The sequence below is a fragment of the Salmo salar genome, chromosome ssa02, assembly GCF_905237065.1.
Source record: "Salmo salar chromosome ssa02, Ssal_v3.1, whole genome shotgun sequence".
Lineage (NCBI taxonomy): Eukaryota > Metazoa > Chordata > Actinopteri > Salmoniformes > Salmonidae > Salmo > Salmo salar.
Window position 1 is genome coordinate 49,729,539 of NC_059443.1, and position 15,950 is coordinate 49,745,488.

A 15,950-nucleotide genomic window follows, 5' to 3' on the forward strand; every position below is an offset into this window, starting at 1 on the left:
TCTGGTAATAGACGCCCAATGGCGTTTTTTTGTGTGTTTTTTTTGGCGCAACAAGCCGGTAATACCGTATATACCAGTATGAAGGAAGAATGGTATGACGATATGAAAATCTGCATACTGTCCAACCATACAGAGAGAATCTCATCCTTACACATTGAGCTACAGTATTACATTGTGTGTTATAACTAAGTAGTCCTCCATAGCACTACAACTTCACAGATGTTGGGGTCGATTTGGAATGGGCACTTGACACAGAGAAGAAGGGTTTTATGTAATGTCACAGCCAAATAAGTATAACATAGTGCCCTACAATGATAGGCCTCAACAGCAGTCATACTGGAGCTTAACGTTTTTCAATGCATCTTATGTGGTTACTGTCATGAATGTCATAACCTTGTTCAAATATGATAAGATTGGGTTATTCTTGTCTCATTTAGCCAGAAAATCATTTTCATAAATGTGTTATACTTTGTGATATTCATATTTTATTCCCAGAACATTGTTACACTGCCTGTGAATGAAATCACATCCTCATGACATATCACCTTATATCTTATCTATTATTCTCTTATCCACCTTTCTTATCACTACATACCCATCTACAATAAAACACAGGAATGAAGTGAGAAATGGTCCCGTAATAGTGTCGTTTATTGAATGGTGGAACTGTAGAGGGGGAGAAAGAGAAGGAGAGGGAGGGAAGGATGGAGAGAAAGAATGATAGGGAAGGGGATTCCCAAATGGGAAAAAGTCCATCCTCTCCTCCACTTCTGTCCTCTTCTACACTGTGACTCGGAAACCAAAAATTGTTCACCATATGTAGGAAAGTATCAATTCGGAGGAGTTTCCTCCTCTCCTCCATAGCCTAAGCACAGATGTATCCTCCCGGCAGTTAACGCGAAAGTGTTTTAAAATCCGCCACACCCCCTTTGAATCAGTTGTTTTCTCTGAGAAAAGCATGCGTATAATTAACACATGTATTTGGGGATTACTCCATTGTAAATGTCATTTGCCTGATGACGTGCTAGTGGAGAGTCTTTTCATTCAAGCACATTTGTTTCCAGTTTTCCTTTCCTCACCTCCTCACCTTTTTCAAAAGGAGGCGAGGAGAGGACGGAGGTGAGGACGGAGGTGAGGACGCGAGGAGTCGAGCAAAACCAATGGAGATTCTCCCATTGAGGGACAGAGATACCGAGGAAAGGCCAAAGAGGGACAGTGAGAGACAGAGAGGGATGAAGGGAGAGGCAGGTTGACAGTCCTCTCTTTGCACTACAGATACAGGAGTCTTCATTGGCTCAACTGGACCTGAAGGAAAGCACTCAGCCATTGTAGCCCTCCAAACAGCGACCTGTGTTCACCTCATTGCAATAATAACCCTTGCTTTGAGCACAGTGATATAGGGGGAACTTCTTATGTATTGTACTAAAGGAGCATAGTACTTTTTGCCTTGGGGGATTGGTTTTCACCCCCCCACATAGGTTGCCAGACTTTCTGGAACGTAAAGGCCTTATAGTTTTGATCTCTAGTACGAAAGACCCTATCAAGGTCATTGATAATGCTGTGGCCTCCTCTTTCTTTCATACAGGACTCTAGGCAGGGAGAGAATGTGGTAAAGAAGATTATACAGTCATTGTTATCTGTCAGGTGTAATATGGGGTATGCCATTTGCTCGTTAGTAATACTCAGGAGACGATACTCTGCGTGGTAGGCATTATACGGTGTGGCTGCGATGTTCTTGTCCCCTTTGTAGATTTGGCCGGCAGTAAGTGCCGCCCGGACCACCTGTGGTTCAACGCTGACATCTAACTGTCCAGTCTGGCACTGCTGTTGGGTGAGCCTGACAGCTGTCATGACTGGACTGTTCGGGTCAGGTTACCGTGGACCACACTCCTACAAGAGACATCTCTCACACCCGCCAGAGGGGGAGAGATCGAGAGGTATGTAGGTGGGGGGTTTTATGACACCTCACGCCCAATGTAAATCTTAAGGCAGCAAACAAAATCCCTTTGTCCTCTTTTGTAGGAGTGTGGTCCACGGTAACCTGACCTGAACAGACCAGTCATGACAATCCCCCTCTGGAGGGTTAAACTTGGAAGGATTCTGCATGTTGCAACCCACCATAAGAATGACGGATGTCCTGGTTTGAGGATCATTGTAGCAGTCTCCCCCTGGTGGTTTACCCTGGTAGGATTTGCAGATCACCACTAGAATGGACATGGGAGGTCCAGCGGTGGCTCTGTGTTCTGGCCCGTCATCCGGTTGTCCCGGCTAGTGGATCTAGGCAGTAACTTGGGCAGACGTTAATAACACACAACACTCAGGCAATACATCATTACATTTCTTCCCCAAATGAGCGGCGTTGTGGTTCTAACTGGGGAACTTGTTTATGGCTCTATCACTTCCTAATTGTTAAAGGAAATTAAACAAAATGAATAAAAACATAAACAAGAGATATACAAAATATAGCTTATTAATCTAATTTCGACTATGTTCTATATATGTCCAATGTCCAAGAACCTAACAGTTTTCCTCCGGAAATGGAGGAAAACTCGCCTCCCTGCGGACCTGGCATCCTTTCACTCACTCCTCTCTACATTCTCCTCTTCTGTCTCTGCTGCTAAAGCCACTTTCTATCACTCTAAATTCCAAGCATCTGCCTCTAACCCTAGGAAGCTCTTTGCTACCTTCTCCTCCCTCCTGAATCCTCCTCCCCCTCCCCCCCCTCCTCCCTCTCTGCGGATGACTTCGTCAACCATTTTGAAAAGAAGGTTGACGATATCCGATCCTCGTTTGCTAAGTCAAACGACACCACTGGTCCTGCTCACACTGCCCTACCCTGTGCTTTGACCTCTTTCTCCCCTCTCTCTCCAGATGAAATCTCGCGTCTTGTGACGGCCGGCCGCCCAACAACCTGCCCACTTGACCCTATCCCCTCCTCTCTTCTCCAGACCATTTCCGGAGACCTTCTCCCCTTCCTCACCTCGCTCATCAACTCATCCTTGACCGCTGGCTACGTCCCTTCCGTCTTCAAGAGAGCGAGAGTTGCACCCCTTCTGAAAAAACCTACACTCGATCCCTCCGATGTCAACAACTACAGACCAGTATCCCTTCTTTCTTTTCTCTCCAAAACTCTTGAACGTGCCGTCCCTGGCCAGCTCTCCTGCTATCTCTCTCAGAATGACCTTCTTGATCCTAATCAGTCAGGTTTCAAGACTGGGCATTCAACTGAGACTGCTCTTCTCTGTGTCACGGAGGCTCTCCGCACTGCTAAAGCTAACTCTCTCTCCTCTGCTCTCATACTTCTAGACCTATCTGCTGCCTTTGATACTGTGAACCATCAGATCCTCCTCTCCACCCTCTCCGAGTTGGGCATCTCCGGCGCGGCCCACGCTTGGATTGCGTCCTACCTGACAGGTCGCTCCTACCAGGTGGCGTGGCGAGAATCTGTCTCCGCACCATGTGCTCTCACCACTGGTGTCCCCCAGGGCTCTGTTCTAGGCCCTCTCCTATTCTCGCTATACACCAAGTCACTTGGCTCTGTCATATCCTCACATGGTCTCTCCTATCATTGCTATGCAGACGACACACAATTAATCTTCTCCTTTCCCCCTTCTGATAACCAGGCGGCGAATCGCATCTCTGCATGTCTGTCAGACATATCAGTGTGGATGACGGATCACCAGCTCAAGCTGAACCTCGGCAAGACGGAGCTGCTCTTCCTCCCGGGGAAGGACTGCCCGTTCCATGATCTCGCCATCACGGTTGACAACTCCCTTGTGTCCTCCTCCCAGAGTGCTAAGAACCTTGGCGTGATCCTGGACAACACCCTGTCGTTCTCCACTAACATCAAGGCGGTGACCCGATCCTGTAGGTTCATGCTCTACAACATTCGCAGAGTACGACCCTGCCTCACACAGGAAGCGGCGCAGGTCCTAATCCAGGCACTCGTCATCTCCCGTCTGGATTACTGCAACTCGCTGTTGGCTGGGCTCCCTGCCTGTGCCATTAAACCCCTACAACTCATCCAGAACGCCGCAGCCCGTCTGGTGTTCAACCTTCCCAAGTTCTCTCACGTCACCCCGCTCCTCTGCTCTCTCCACTGGCTTCCAGTTGAAGCTCGCATCCGCTACAAGACCATGGTGATTGCCTACGGAGCTGTGAAGGGAACGGCACCTCCATACCTTCAGGCTCTGATCAGGCCCTACACCCAAACAAGGGCACTGCGTTCATCCACAACTGGCCTGCTGGCCCCCCTACCTCTGAGGAAGCACAGTTCCCGCTCAGCCCAGTCAAAACTGTTCGCTGCTCTGGCACCCCAATGGTGGAACAAGCTCCCTCACAACGCCAGGACAGCGGAGTCAATCACCACCTTCCGGAGACACCTGAAACCCCACCTCTTTAAGGAATACCTAGGATAGGATAAAGTAATCCTTCTAACCCCCCCCCCTTAAAATATTTAGATGCACTATTGTAAAGTGGTTGTTCCACTGGATATCATAAGGTGAATGCACCATTTTGTAAGTCGCTCTGGATAAGAGCGTCTGCTAAATGACTTAAATGTAAAATGTAAATGTCTTGGCTAAATGACTATCATGGTATTGTCTCTAATGTCATATCTAGGGTGATCCGACTTGAAGGTGGGTAGTTAAGGCACTTGAAGACATGGCACCCTGAATGACAAAGCTTACATTGGGGACATTACAGGGCTGACCAAGCGAATTCGGGAGAGGAGGCTAGGGATGCTGTGGATGGACCCCCTGATGGGGTTTCAGGATCTATTGCCAACTTTCCGAAAATCGGGATTGTTTCCGTTCCAAGGGTGATCCTAGTATAAGACCTCATTAGGTCTTCCATTGCACGTGTGCGCCTCTGCACGTAGTGGGTGCACAAGCCAAGGGAAATAAGACCAAGGATCATGGTAACAGTCAGGATACTGTCCGGCACTGTCCAAGAGCGGGTGACAGACCAATCTTTTGGCTTGTAGTCAGTCGGGTCAACTAAAAGTGCCTCATCCAGTACGCTAAGATCAACCGTCATTGGTCCCTCGTACTGGATTTGAATGGCTGCAGTAACTGCAGTAACACGTAGCCATGTAGCACCGCGGAAAACATCTTCGCACAAACATAATGTGTTGCTAACTCATTCATTCCTGAATGGTCACCTGATAGTAATGCAACACCAAGATGAGTCCTCGCCACTTTGATGGCTTTCCTGTCTGATCCTGTCAATCACCCAGTGTCCGAACTGGCTTTGGCAGGTTCACACGATTTGCGTTCGCTGTACGCAACTAAACAGCACCTAACACTTGTAGATGACCTACTGGTTTATGTTTCAGAAACAGAGGGGGATAATGCTAGCTCATGCCCAGCTCATGCCCATGACGAGCCATGGGGAGGCCATAGGGGGTCAAGGCTACATGTGAACATTGCGACAGGTGGCCCTCTGGCCTCACATGGAACAAAACGAGGCACAATACATGAGGGGGTATTTAGTTTTCTGCCAGTTTCAACCCTCCAAGCCACTTCACAGAGCACCCCTGCAATGCAAGGGTGTGTCTTACCCCTGGAGCTCGATCCAGATCGTCTGGGTCGCCCCAGTTGCCAGGTCGGCCAGAGGCAACAAGTATCTCCTCACAGTGACTTGCGCATTCACAAAGTGGGTGGAGTGCCTGCCCGCAACCAATGACACAGCGGAAACCCCGGCCGTTCTTTTGCTCAACCACGTTTTCAGTCATTTTGGCCTGCCAGGAGAAACCGTGGACAGCGATAGAGGAACCCACTTTTCAGCAGCTGTAATGACCGAACTGTGGCGGCTCCTGGGAGTCAAAGCTAAACTCCACATTGCGTACCACCCTAGGAGCTCCGGCAGGGTAGAAATTGTCAGAATCCTGAGGAAATATGTGGCAGCCAAACCCAAAGATTGAGACCTCAAACTCCCACGGGTACTGATGGCGATCAGAGCCACACACAACAGGTCCACGAGAATAACACCATTTGAGATGATGATGGGCCGGCAAATGACACTTCCACTGCATCCCATGTAACAACCGGGATATGTCGCCGCAGCCACCGCCTACACGGCTCATCAATACGTGACAGACTTGTGAAACCACCTCCAGACTACCTTTATCAAAACCAACCCAGCAGATGTAATCACGAGCAGACCCCCTACGGGAATCGTTCTCCGCGATGATCCAGGACTCCTTATAACTAACTTCAGACTACACACGCAGAGAGTGTATATGCAGAGAACGTGTACCGCCAACACATTCCACCTACTGCGCATTTGAGTTGGGCCGGGGCTGACTGGACCACCCAGGCAGTTAAGCACGCCCAGTTAGACACTGCCCATATGTTGGCCCAACTCCAAAAGTTCAGTCACCCAGTCAGAACTAGCAGAGCCCAGGCGAGAAAAACGATTCGTCGGGGCGCTACTATCGATAGGTGCAGCTGTAGGGTCACTATTTTCCCTAGGTACCACTGTCGTCAATGCAGTCAGTCTAGCCACAGTCAAGAGAAATGTTAGGGAGATTACTGAAGAGATGCCACTTATCCAGCAACAGATGAAAGCGCAGGCACTCAGGTTGCAACATGTGGGAAAGTCTCTCCAGGACACTATTCTGGTGGTCTGTAGGAAAGCTAGTAGAGGTCATGAACCATGACGATGCCCATGTCCAATTGGTTCGATTGTTATTGGAGGATTTTCTCAGTGAAGTCAGCTCTTCTATGGACCACTTGGCCATGAATAGAATCCCCTCATATCTAGTGCCCCTCTCAATGGTGCACGACATATTGACCTCAGCTACTTCAACCAGGATAAGGCCGTTACAGTCACATTTGGCCTATAGTCTGGGGTCGGCCATCCCAATACACGTTGATGTTGATCGTAATGATGTGGGATTTTTACTGACGCTGCCGGTTGTTGAACTGGAGAATATTTATAGATTGAAAACGGTTCTAAATGTAGGATTTTGGCGTGACAGTACCCACGTGAAAATCGCCACACCCCCAGTCGTAGCTTATCAAGAAAACAATCCAGATTTAAATCTCACCCCTGACCTGTTAATGTGTACTCTAACCAAAGATGTCCACTACCTTTGTCCTAGCAAACCATTCGTCAGGGATAACACTGAGCGTCTTTGTTGTCTTAAGCCTATCACCAGCGAGGAACGCTGTAGAGACAAACTTACAGCAAGGGATGGGGCCACCACCACACAAGTGGAGGTGGGAGGGAATCGATGGTTGGTTAAAACACCGCTCGCGTCCGCCACTATGACTTACGAACCACCCAATTGAACCTCCCCAACCAGACTGTTTTTGTTAAGGTACCAGAGGGAGCGATTATGCACATAGACGACCTCGCTCTATACCAACTTCCCGACGACAGGATAGACACAGAGATTGAAATTCCTGATGCTTTTGCTAAGCGTTCCCTTGAGTTACCATAAGCCATTCAAAACCAAATCCAGAATGAGGGACTAATGACTGTTGATCTTAGTGTACTGGATGAGGCACTTTTAGTAGACTACAAGCCAAAAGATTGGTCTGTCACCCGCTCTTGGACGGTGCTAGACAGTATCCTAACTGTTACCATGATCCTTGGTCTTATTTCCCTTGGCGTGTGCACCTCCTACGTACACAGGCGCACACGTGCAATGGAAGACCTAATGAGGTCTTTTACTAGGATCACCCTTGGAACGGAAACAATCCCGATTTTCGGAAAGTTGGCAATAGATCCTGAAACCCCATGAGGGGGTCCATCCACAGCATCCCCAGCCTCCTCTCCCGAATTCGCTAGCACAGCCCTGTAATGTCCCCAATGTAAGCTTTGTCATTCAGGGTGCCATTTTTCCAAGTGCCTTAAATACCCACCTTCAAGTTGGATCGCCCTAGATATGACATTAGAGACAATACCATGATAGTCATTTAGCCAAGACCATTGGACATATATAGAACATTGTCCAAATTAGATGAATAAGGTGTGGTAGCTATATTTTGTATATCTCTTGTTTGTTACGTGTTACGTTTTTCTTGCTCCCCATTTTCCCATGTTAGTGTGTTTGTCCTAGGCATTACAGGTGTACCTAGTTGCGGCTGACGATGGTGGGCGTGGCTGTAACTGATTGAAGAGAGGATATCTGTTTGTCATGTGAAAAGAGAGGGGGAGAGAGAGGGGACACTTGTTTTTTTGGCTATTTGATGATTTGTTTGTTTTACAGCCTGTCCTCCTGATGTACTCCACCCTACCTAGGTCCTGGAAAAGGTAGATCTGCCCATGGGTGTACATTCCCACGTAGATAACCCATTGTTTTATACACTAGGTTAGCCGGGCGGGTGTCACCCTTGTATTTTCTTGGAACCAGGTAGGACAGTGGGCTAGGGTTTAGAGTGTGTTAGGAAGGATTAGGTGTGTAGAAGAGGAGGGACCTTTTGTTTATTTTCATTACTTGGACCCTGATCCCAAACATTCCCTTCTCTTACCTTCCCTGGTTGTGGTTGTTAGTTTTTGTTTTCTTACTGATTCTTTATGTGTGTTTTTATATTGTTTATTTAATTACTTTACTAAACATCCCCTGAGGGCTAACATTGAGTTCTGGTTGTGGTCTGATTATTTTAGCTCATTACACCCCACATTTCTTCCCCTTTCATCTGGTTTACCTGGTGTGTTTAGGCCCAGGCATTTACGTCTCCTCCTCAGACGAGCTACACCCGAGGGGAGAACGTAAGATTTGGTTTATTCATTTTGTTTAATTTCCTTTAACAATTAGGAAGTGATAGAGCCATAAACAAGTCCCCCAGTTAGAACCACAACGGCGCTCATTTGGGGAAGAAATGTAATGATGTATTGCCTGAGTGTTGTGTGTTATTAACGTCTGCCCAAATTACTGCCTAGATCCACTAGCCGGGACAACCACACGACGGGCCGGGAACACAGAGCCACCGCTGGACCTCCCATGTCCATTCTGGTGGTGATCTGCAGCTTGCAGAAATCCTACCAGGGTAAATCACCAGGAGGGGACTGCTACAATGCTCCACAAACCAGGAAAGCCGATGGTCATTCTTATGGTGGGTTGCAACATGCAGAATCCTTCCCCTAGAGGGGGACTGTCATGACTGGCCAGTTCGGGTCAGGTTACAGTGGACCACACTCCTACTAGAGACATCTGTCACACCCGCCAGAGGGGGAGAGATCGAGAGCTATCAAGGTGGGGGGTTTTATGACACCTCATGCCCATTGTAAATCTTAAGGCAGCAGACAAAATCCCTTTGTCCTCTCACTTTGGAGGAATGGAATGTATGATGGGCCTATGGGGAACCTACCTCAGAACAGTAACATGCAATAAATGGACTTTGTTTCGACAGCCAAAATGGTAGTAATGACGATAGATGGAATATGAAAATGAATGTCGTTTTTTGTGTTATTACAAGTTAAATGATGACGTTATAACACAAACATTGTCATTTGAACAGTTTTCACAATATGTACTGTACCTGATGTTTGCATCATGTACGTTGTGTGGAAAATGTCCAGATCAGAGAATGTTTTTGTAAAGATTAAATGTGAAGTTTGTTGTCTAAATTGGAGGTGGAAATGCCCATTTCTGACCCAAGGGTATAAAACATGTAAGTTAAGAGTTAACATTATGACTAGGTAACCAGGAGCTGCAGCTAAGGTCCGATTAGCTGTAACCCCAAAACGCAACACGAGTTTGAAGAAGGAACCTTTTAACAATCTATGCTACGGATGAGTAGTTGTTTCTAAGAGTGTGAATTCAAGCAGGACCACCCGGTTACCCCTCTCCAAGGAATCGTGTCTACACTGTTTTCATTCCTACATTGGAGCCCTGAGCTACACGGCTGACTGTCCTCAGAAGACCCCTTTTCAGAACGAGGGCGAGGAAACAGACCACTAAGACAAAGGACACTGACATCGTGTGGACAATCAGAGTTATACCCGGTAACCAAAGAAGTGACGTCATCAGAGAAGGCGAACCCGGTCCACGAAGAGACACCCCATCGGAGACCTTCGACACGTAATTACATCATTATATTCTGACCCATAAGAGTGGCAGTTCGGGGCACGGTTAGGGTTAAAACAATCATAGTTTACAAATGTACCCAAGTGTGCTTTTCTCTCGTGCACTCTTTCGCTCTTTTTAAATCCCCATTTTGTGTAACACGTGTCGTATTGTGTTGGCCCACTAGGGACCTGCTTCATTTTAGCTTGTTAGTAAATAATCAACTCAACTGGTGTGGGACAGACTTATTTAGTGGGACTCGTGTTTGTGCAAATTCCCGGATTATGCCACGTTCAGAATGAGACTGTAGAGGAAAATTAATTAATTAGCGACTGTTGTAAAATCAATATTCTGAGTTAATTTGGGAAATAGAAACTCATAAAGCCAAACTTTCCCATGGTGCCCCAGGTTGAGTTAATAATTACCTGATTAATTTAATCACGTAATTATAAACAGTTAATCATTCCATGAAAAGCAGTCGTCACAATGAATCCAACGTCCCGACACAGCCATGCCATAGTGACGATTTTGCAGTCCGATCCTGAACAGCAGAAAAAATGAGAGACAGAGGGGAGAACATGAAGCACATACTTTGGTTGACCTTACTTGTAGAGTTTGGGGACAATTCCCTATAGTATATTAATGCATGGGTTTCTTTGGGTCATAAGTGTGGTAATAAAAGAGACTATATGATTACAACGAAACAGAGAAGCACTCACTTTTTCATCTCTGTAATCAGTTTAGCTAAATTTGCTTCACTGATCAGAGCATCCATCTTGTCGCCAGCCCAGAGAGAAAGCAGAAAGAGAAGGACAACCCCCCCCCCCCCTCATAGAGGCACACCTTTGAAACACACAGGAGTATCAACAAACACACACACACACACACACACACACACACACACACACGAGTAACACTGTGTCAATACACATACTGCACACTATTTAACAGATGGCAAAACCATTAGCGTAAACAGATAAAGGGTATACAGTATACATATTTATACTTTAATAAGGAATCAATCATAACACATGTATAGACTATTGGCAAGAGGGACAGACTAGTAGCATCATTCCAGATAAACCAACATCATGTAATATCATTACCGGAAACCAAATTTCACGAGTTTGGCTTCTCGCCATCTGACAAACATGTTGGAAGGGGTGGTAGTAGATGAAGTAGGGTATGAGTGACCAGCCCCCGGGCCGAGGTTGGTAGCTGGCCTCCCGGCAGGATCAGCCCCCAGTTGCAGGAAGCCTGATTGGGCAAGACGATGGAAGGTTGTGCCCGGAAGTTACTGCTTAGAAAGACTCCAGCTGTGCATGGGATGAGTCGTTTGATTAAAGGTTCCTCCTGAAACTGTGTTATCAACTCCCAATACTATCAGATACACTCAAATCACAGTCTCGGCGACCCGCCGCACTGAGTCAGGACCTTCAGTACAACTCTTAACAATCAGTCAACCAAATTATCCCCTAGCACTTATCCTCTAAGTGCCCCGGCTAAACGGGCTATTTCTAACCTAAGTGTGTGTATGTAGTTTAACGTCAAATATGAGTCTCTGTTCACATTCTAACTCAACATAGCAGTGAAACAAATTAATTTACTCATCTAATTTTACCTGACTGCACATCTCGCTGCTGCAGTCGACTTAAATGCTTGGAAGTCATGGTCAGCAGTATATGTTTATCCCAATGTGGCACAATTCTTGCGTTTCGGACACTGCATCAATGTGTTGTGGGTTTAAGAGACCTTCTGTGGCCAAGGCTTTTTCACAGAATTGCTGGTTAACACAAGGTCTCTGTGAATGAGATGATCACATACATACAGTACACACATACAACCTGGTTGCTAATTCCTTAAAAAGGTCAATATTACTTTCCTAGATGGAATGTTGGTGCACTGATATTGCCGTCAGTTGACCCATCGCGGAACGTGACTTGAACGTGAATGCACATTCTAGTCATTCTATTGCTATGACTCTCAAACTCCAACCATTAAATAGCGTATGGACCAGAAAAATAACATGTTTTTGAAAGCAACTGACAGGATGGCCCTATGGAAGAAACCAGGGAGAATAGCCAAGAATTATTACAATGAAAACAACAAACCCAGATGAATTACTTTAGGCTATTCATCATGAGTGCATCCCAAACGGCACCTTATTCCCTATATAGTGCACTACTTTTGACCAGGGTCCATAAATATGGCACCCTATTCCATACACTGCACTTTGGGTGACTCACAGCCCACATTTTGACCCTAGGAAACAAACCACAGTATAAACTGAAGGTGGAACACTTGTACATGTTCAAATAAACCAAAATGATTCAAAAGTACACTTAATTGTCTGATTTTACATACATAAACTACTGCCAAACTCACAGGCTACTGTTCTCTTAATTAAAATCTGGTGTATTCAAGATGTACTGTTACTGTATGATCATCCAATAATGAGTTGGTAACATTTGACTGGAATGTGGTCTACCTGTGATTAAATGTACTGTATTCATGCCCAGCAATTCAACTGCATTTTGCTATGGCCCTTTTTGGATGCTTTAAAAAGGCATCCCTTCATCCGTCCTTTAAGGATTGTGTGGTTTCATGAGTTAAGAAATTAAAACGTGTGGCTCATTTGGTAGAGCATGTTGCTTGCAATGCCAGGGTTGTGGGTTTGATTCCCACGGGGAACAGGTACAAAAAAGTATGGGAAAAAAACGTATGCACTCACTACTGTAAATCGCTCTGGATAAGAGCGTCTGCTAAATGACAGAAATGTTAAAACCTTAAAATGTGTAAATATCCCATACAGGCAAGACTCAAGCTGAAATTAGAGGTAAACAATTAGCGACTACATTTCCATAGGGACTCTTTATGTTACTGAGAGAGCAAGGTCTCCAGTACATAACCCGATCAGCTTCAGTCATGTCAGATCAGTGACCACTTCGAGGAAGGAAGAAATCATTAAACAAATATATTCAATCAGGGCAGTTTGCATTCTGGATGGTAGCCAGCTCCTCACTCGTTTCATAGTGGACTTATAGTGGTAGAAACACTTTTATTCCCTTGTTTAAAGAAGTCAATCATAATTTTCTTTACATACTCATTGGCAGAAATAAATCAGAACATAAAAGTACTAACACAAACTTAAGAACAATCAGTTCTTGTGTTTCTTGAATGCTTGAAAAGTACCTCTTTGGTGTGGATGGGTACCTTAAATCAGGGTTTCTCAAACTCGGTCCTGGGCCGCCCACATTTAGTTTTTTGCCCTCGCACTACACATCTGATTCAATTACCCAACTCATCAAGCTTTGATTATTTGAATCAGCTGTGTAGTGCTAGGGCAAAAAACGAAATGTGCACCCAGGACCGAGTGTGGGAAACCCTGCCTTAAATCATGGTACTCTGGTCGATCTACTGGCACAAAAAAACAACAATTGCCTCGGACTGAGTCTCTACAAAAAGCCTTAAACACCATTTAACAACATGATTTCCCAAGTCCCTTTTTCAATCTGAGTGAGGTGGATTGAACGGCAGACATTTGTTATTGGGGAGTTGAAATGGGTTTACAACACCGTGATAGCTTGAGTCCTCTCTGGTCCGTCTCTGGTCAATATGGGCCACTTTAGTAGATTATTTAGCCCATACACAGTGAGTTAAAACACTAAGTTTGTGGATTTCTCCTGGAGTCTGTTCAAACTGGTCTACAGTCTTTATCGTTCCATCATCCAACGTTGCGGTGGACTTGTGTGGTCCTGGTTCATGGTTTATTATGGTTCAAGCTGTATGTGCATGGGTAGGCCACCGAGCTCATTGACAAGTAATGCTGCAATCGATTCACTTAAAAAAAATAAACCAAATGAAATAAACATTGGACGATGACAAACAACATACTGTACATACAAACACACACAACCAAACATACAAACAGTAAGATACCCCCCCAAAAGGGTTTTTATAGGGAATCTCCAATGGTCTGCACAAATGAAAAAGGACAATCATCTTTCGTTTAAGTATTTTTTTTTTTTTATAAGGGCACATGATTATTTTTCCAGGTAGCTAAGAACCTACACTGGCATTGTCTTTTTTTTCTTAAAGTCAACATCACAATAAAATTTTGTTTTTGTTCAAGTCTAAAGTCTTTAGTGTTCAATGATTTCCCCCATATCACATACACAAGTATTTTTAAGAGGGGTTGGCATTCTCCAGCACGGGTGGGTCGTCCCGATGCACTAGCGACGGGTGTGACACCGACTCCCTTTTGTACGTTTTGGGAGGGAGCTTGGGGATAGCTTGGGCGGCGGCACTGCTGGTGCTCTGGCGAGGGGGCACAGGGGGGCCAGCTGCACCCCCCAGAGGGAGGAGGGCTGAGTCGCCGCAGCAGTCTGGGCCACTGGGCCCCAGCAGTGGCAAGGGTGGGGAGGGCAGGTGCTTGCGTGGGCCCAGCGAGGGCGAGGGAGTGGGGGGCGGCGGCGGGGTGAGTGGGCCGAACGGCGAGGGTGGGAAGAAGGTCTGGCTCAGCGTGGGTTCGCTGCTGCGGATGCGGCCCAGCGGGGGGGGGCTGCAGGTGCAGGGGGCTGTTGGAGCTGGAGAAGACGTCCGGCGTTCTCATGGGCTCCCGCGGCGGCAGGGTGGGTGGGCTGTCAGGCGGCTCCGACACGGAGGTGCGCTCGGTCGAGAGCGAGTAGCGAGGCGAGTAGACCTTGGTGGTGGTGGGCTGCCGTGGGGGGATGGCGGGGGGGGCTGTCCAAGTGCTTTGACATCATCTGGAATGTGAGAGACGTGCAGGTGGAAAAGGAGAAAGAAGGAGAAGCACAAACGTTATGAAGAGTGAGGGAGTATGACTCGACAAAATCTCAAAAATGTTATCTAAAATCTCAAGAAATGACTAGCAAATAACTGACAGTGGAACTTCGTTGTGTTTCATTGGATATTTAGCATTCCACATCTACACTCTAGAATCAATCAATCAAGAATCATCCTAATGATTCGATTAACCTGTGCCACCGCACATTGACTCTGTACCGGTACCCCCTGTATATAGCGTCGCTATTGTTATTTTACTGCTGCTCTTTAATTATTTGTTACTTTTATTTCTTATTCTTTTTAAGGTATTTAATTTTTATTTTTTTTTATTACATTTTACTTTTATTTATTTTATTTAACTAGACAAGTCAGTTAAGAACAAATTCTTATTTACAATGACGGCCTACCCCGGCCAAACCCGGACGACGCTGGGCCAATTGTGTACCGCCCTATAGGACTCCCAATCACGTCCGGATGTGATGCAGCCTGGATTCGAACCAGGGACTGCAGTGACGCCTCTTGCACTGAGATGCAGTGACACCTCTTGCACTGAGATGCTGCGCCACCCGGGAGCTTGTAAGTAAGCATTTTACTGTAAGGTCTACACCTGTTGTATTTGGCGCATGTGACAAATAAAATGTGATTTTAATTTGATTAATGGTACAGTCTCAGAAAAACTTTAGGTAGCAAACAGGTAAAAATAGAGTCACCTTCGATGGGGAAGATTCAGCGGGGGCGGATTCGGGGCGTCTGCGAGGGGGCACAGGCGGGGGGACGGTGGTGTCTTCAGTGTTCCTGTGGAGACTCACCATGGAGGAAACCGAGGAGGACCCTGGAATAGAAGGAAATCAGGTTCATTAAAATTAAGCCTTACAAGAAGACAGTAATTACACATATTTAACCCCAATTCATCCCATACAGGACTCTACAACTCAGGGATGGGCAACTGAGTGTCTTGGGGGTTCTCTCTATTGCCTGGCACTTGACTGTTCACTAGGTTTTAAAATCACACATTTCATTTCAAAGAAAGAGAAGAACTGCAGACATTCAGGCCCACGAAGGATGGAGTAAATACAAGCATTGAAAACACAGAAAATGAAAAAAATAAGAGAATAGAGCATGAATG

General features: G+C 46.1%; 1 protein-coding gene across 1 annotated transcript in view; it reads right to left on the reverse strand.

The window, feature by feature from the left end:
* Positions 1 to 13,056: 13,056 nt before the first annotated feature.
* Positions 13,057 to 15,950, reverse strand: part of LOC106584773 (son of sevenless homolog 1-like) — a 92,341-nt gene continuing 89,447 nt past the window's right edge. Inside the window, 4 exon segments of the mRNA XM_014170357.2 lie at positions 13,057 to 14,557; positions 14,559 to 14,759; positions 14,761 to 14,784; positions 15,535 to 15,656. Coding sequence (XP_014025832.2) covers positions 14,204 to 14,557; positions 14,559 to 14,759; positions 14,761 to 14,784; positions 15,535 to 15,656 — 701 coding nt within the window. The 3' untranslated portion in view covers positions 13,057 to 14,203.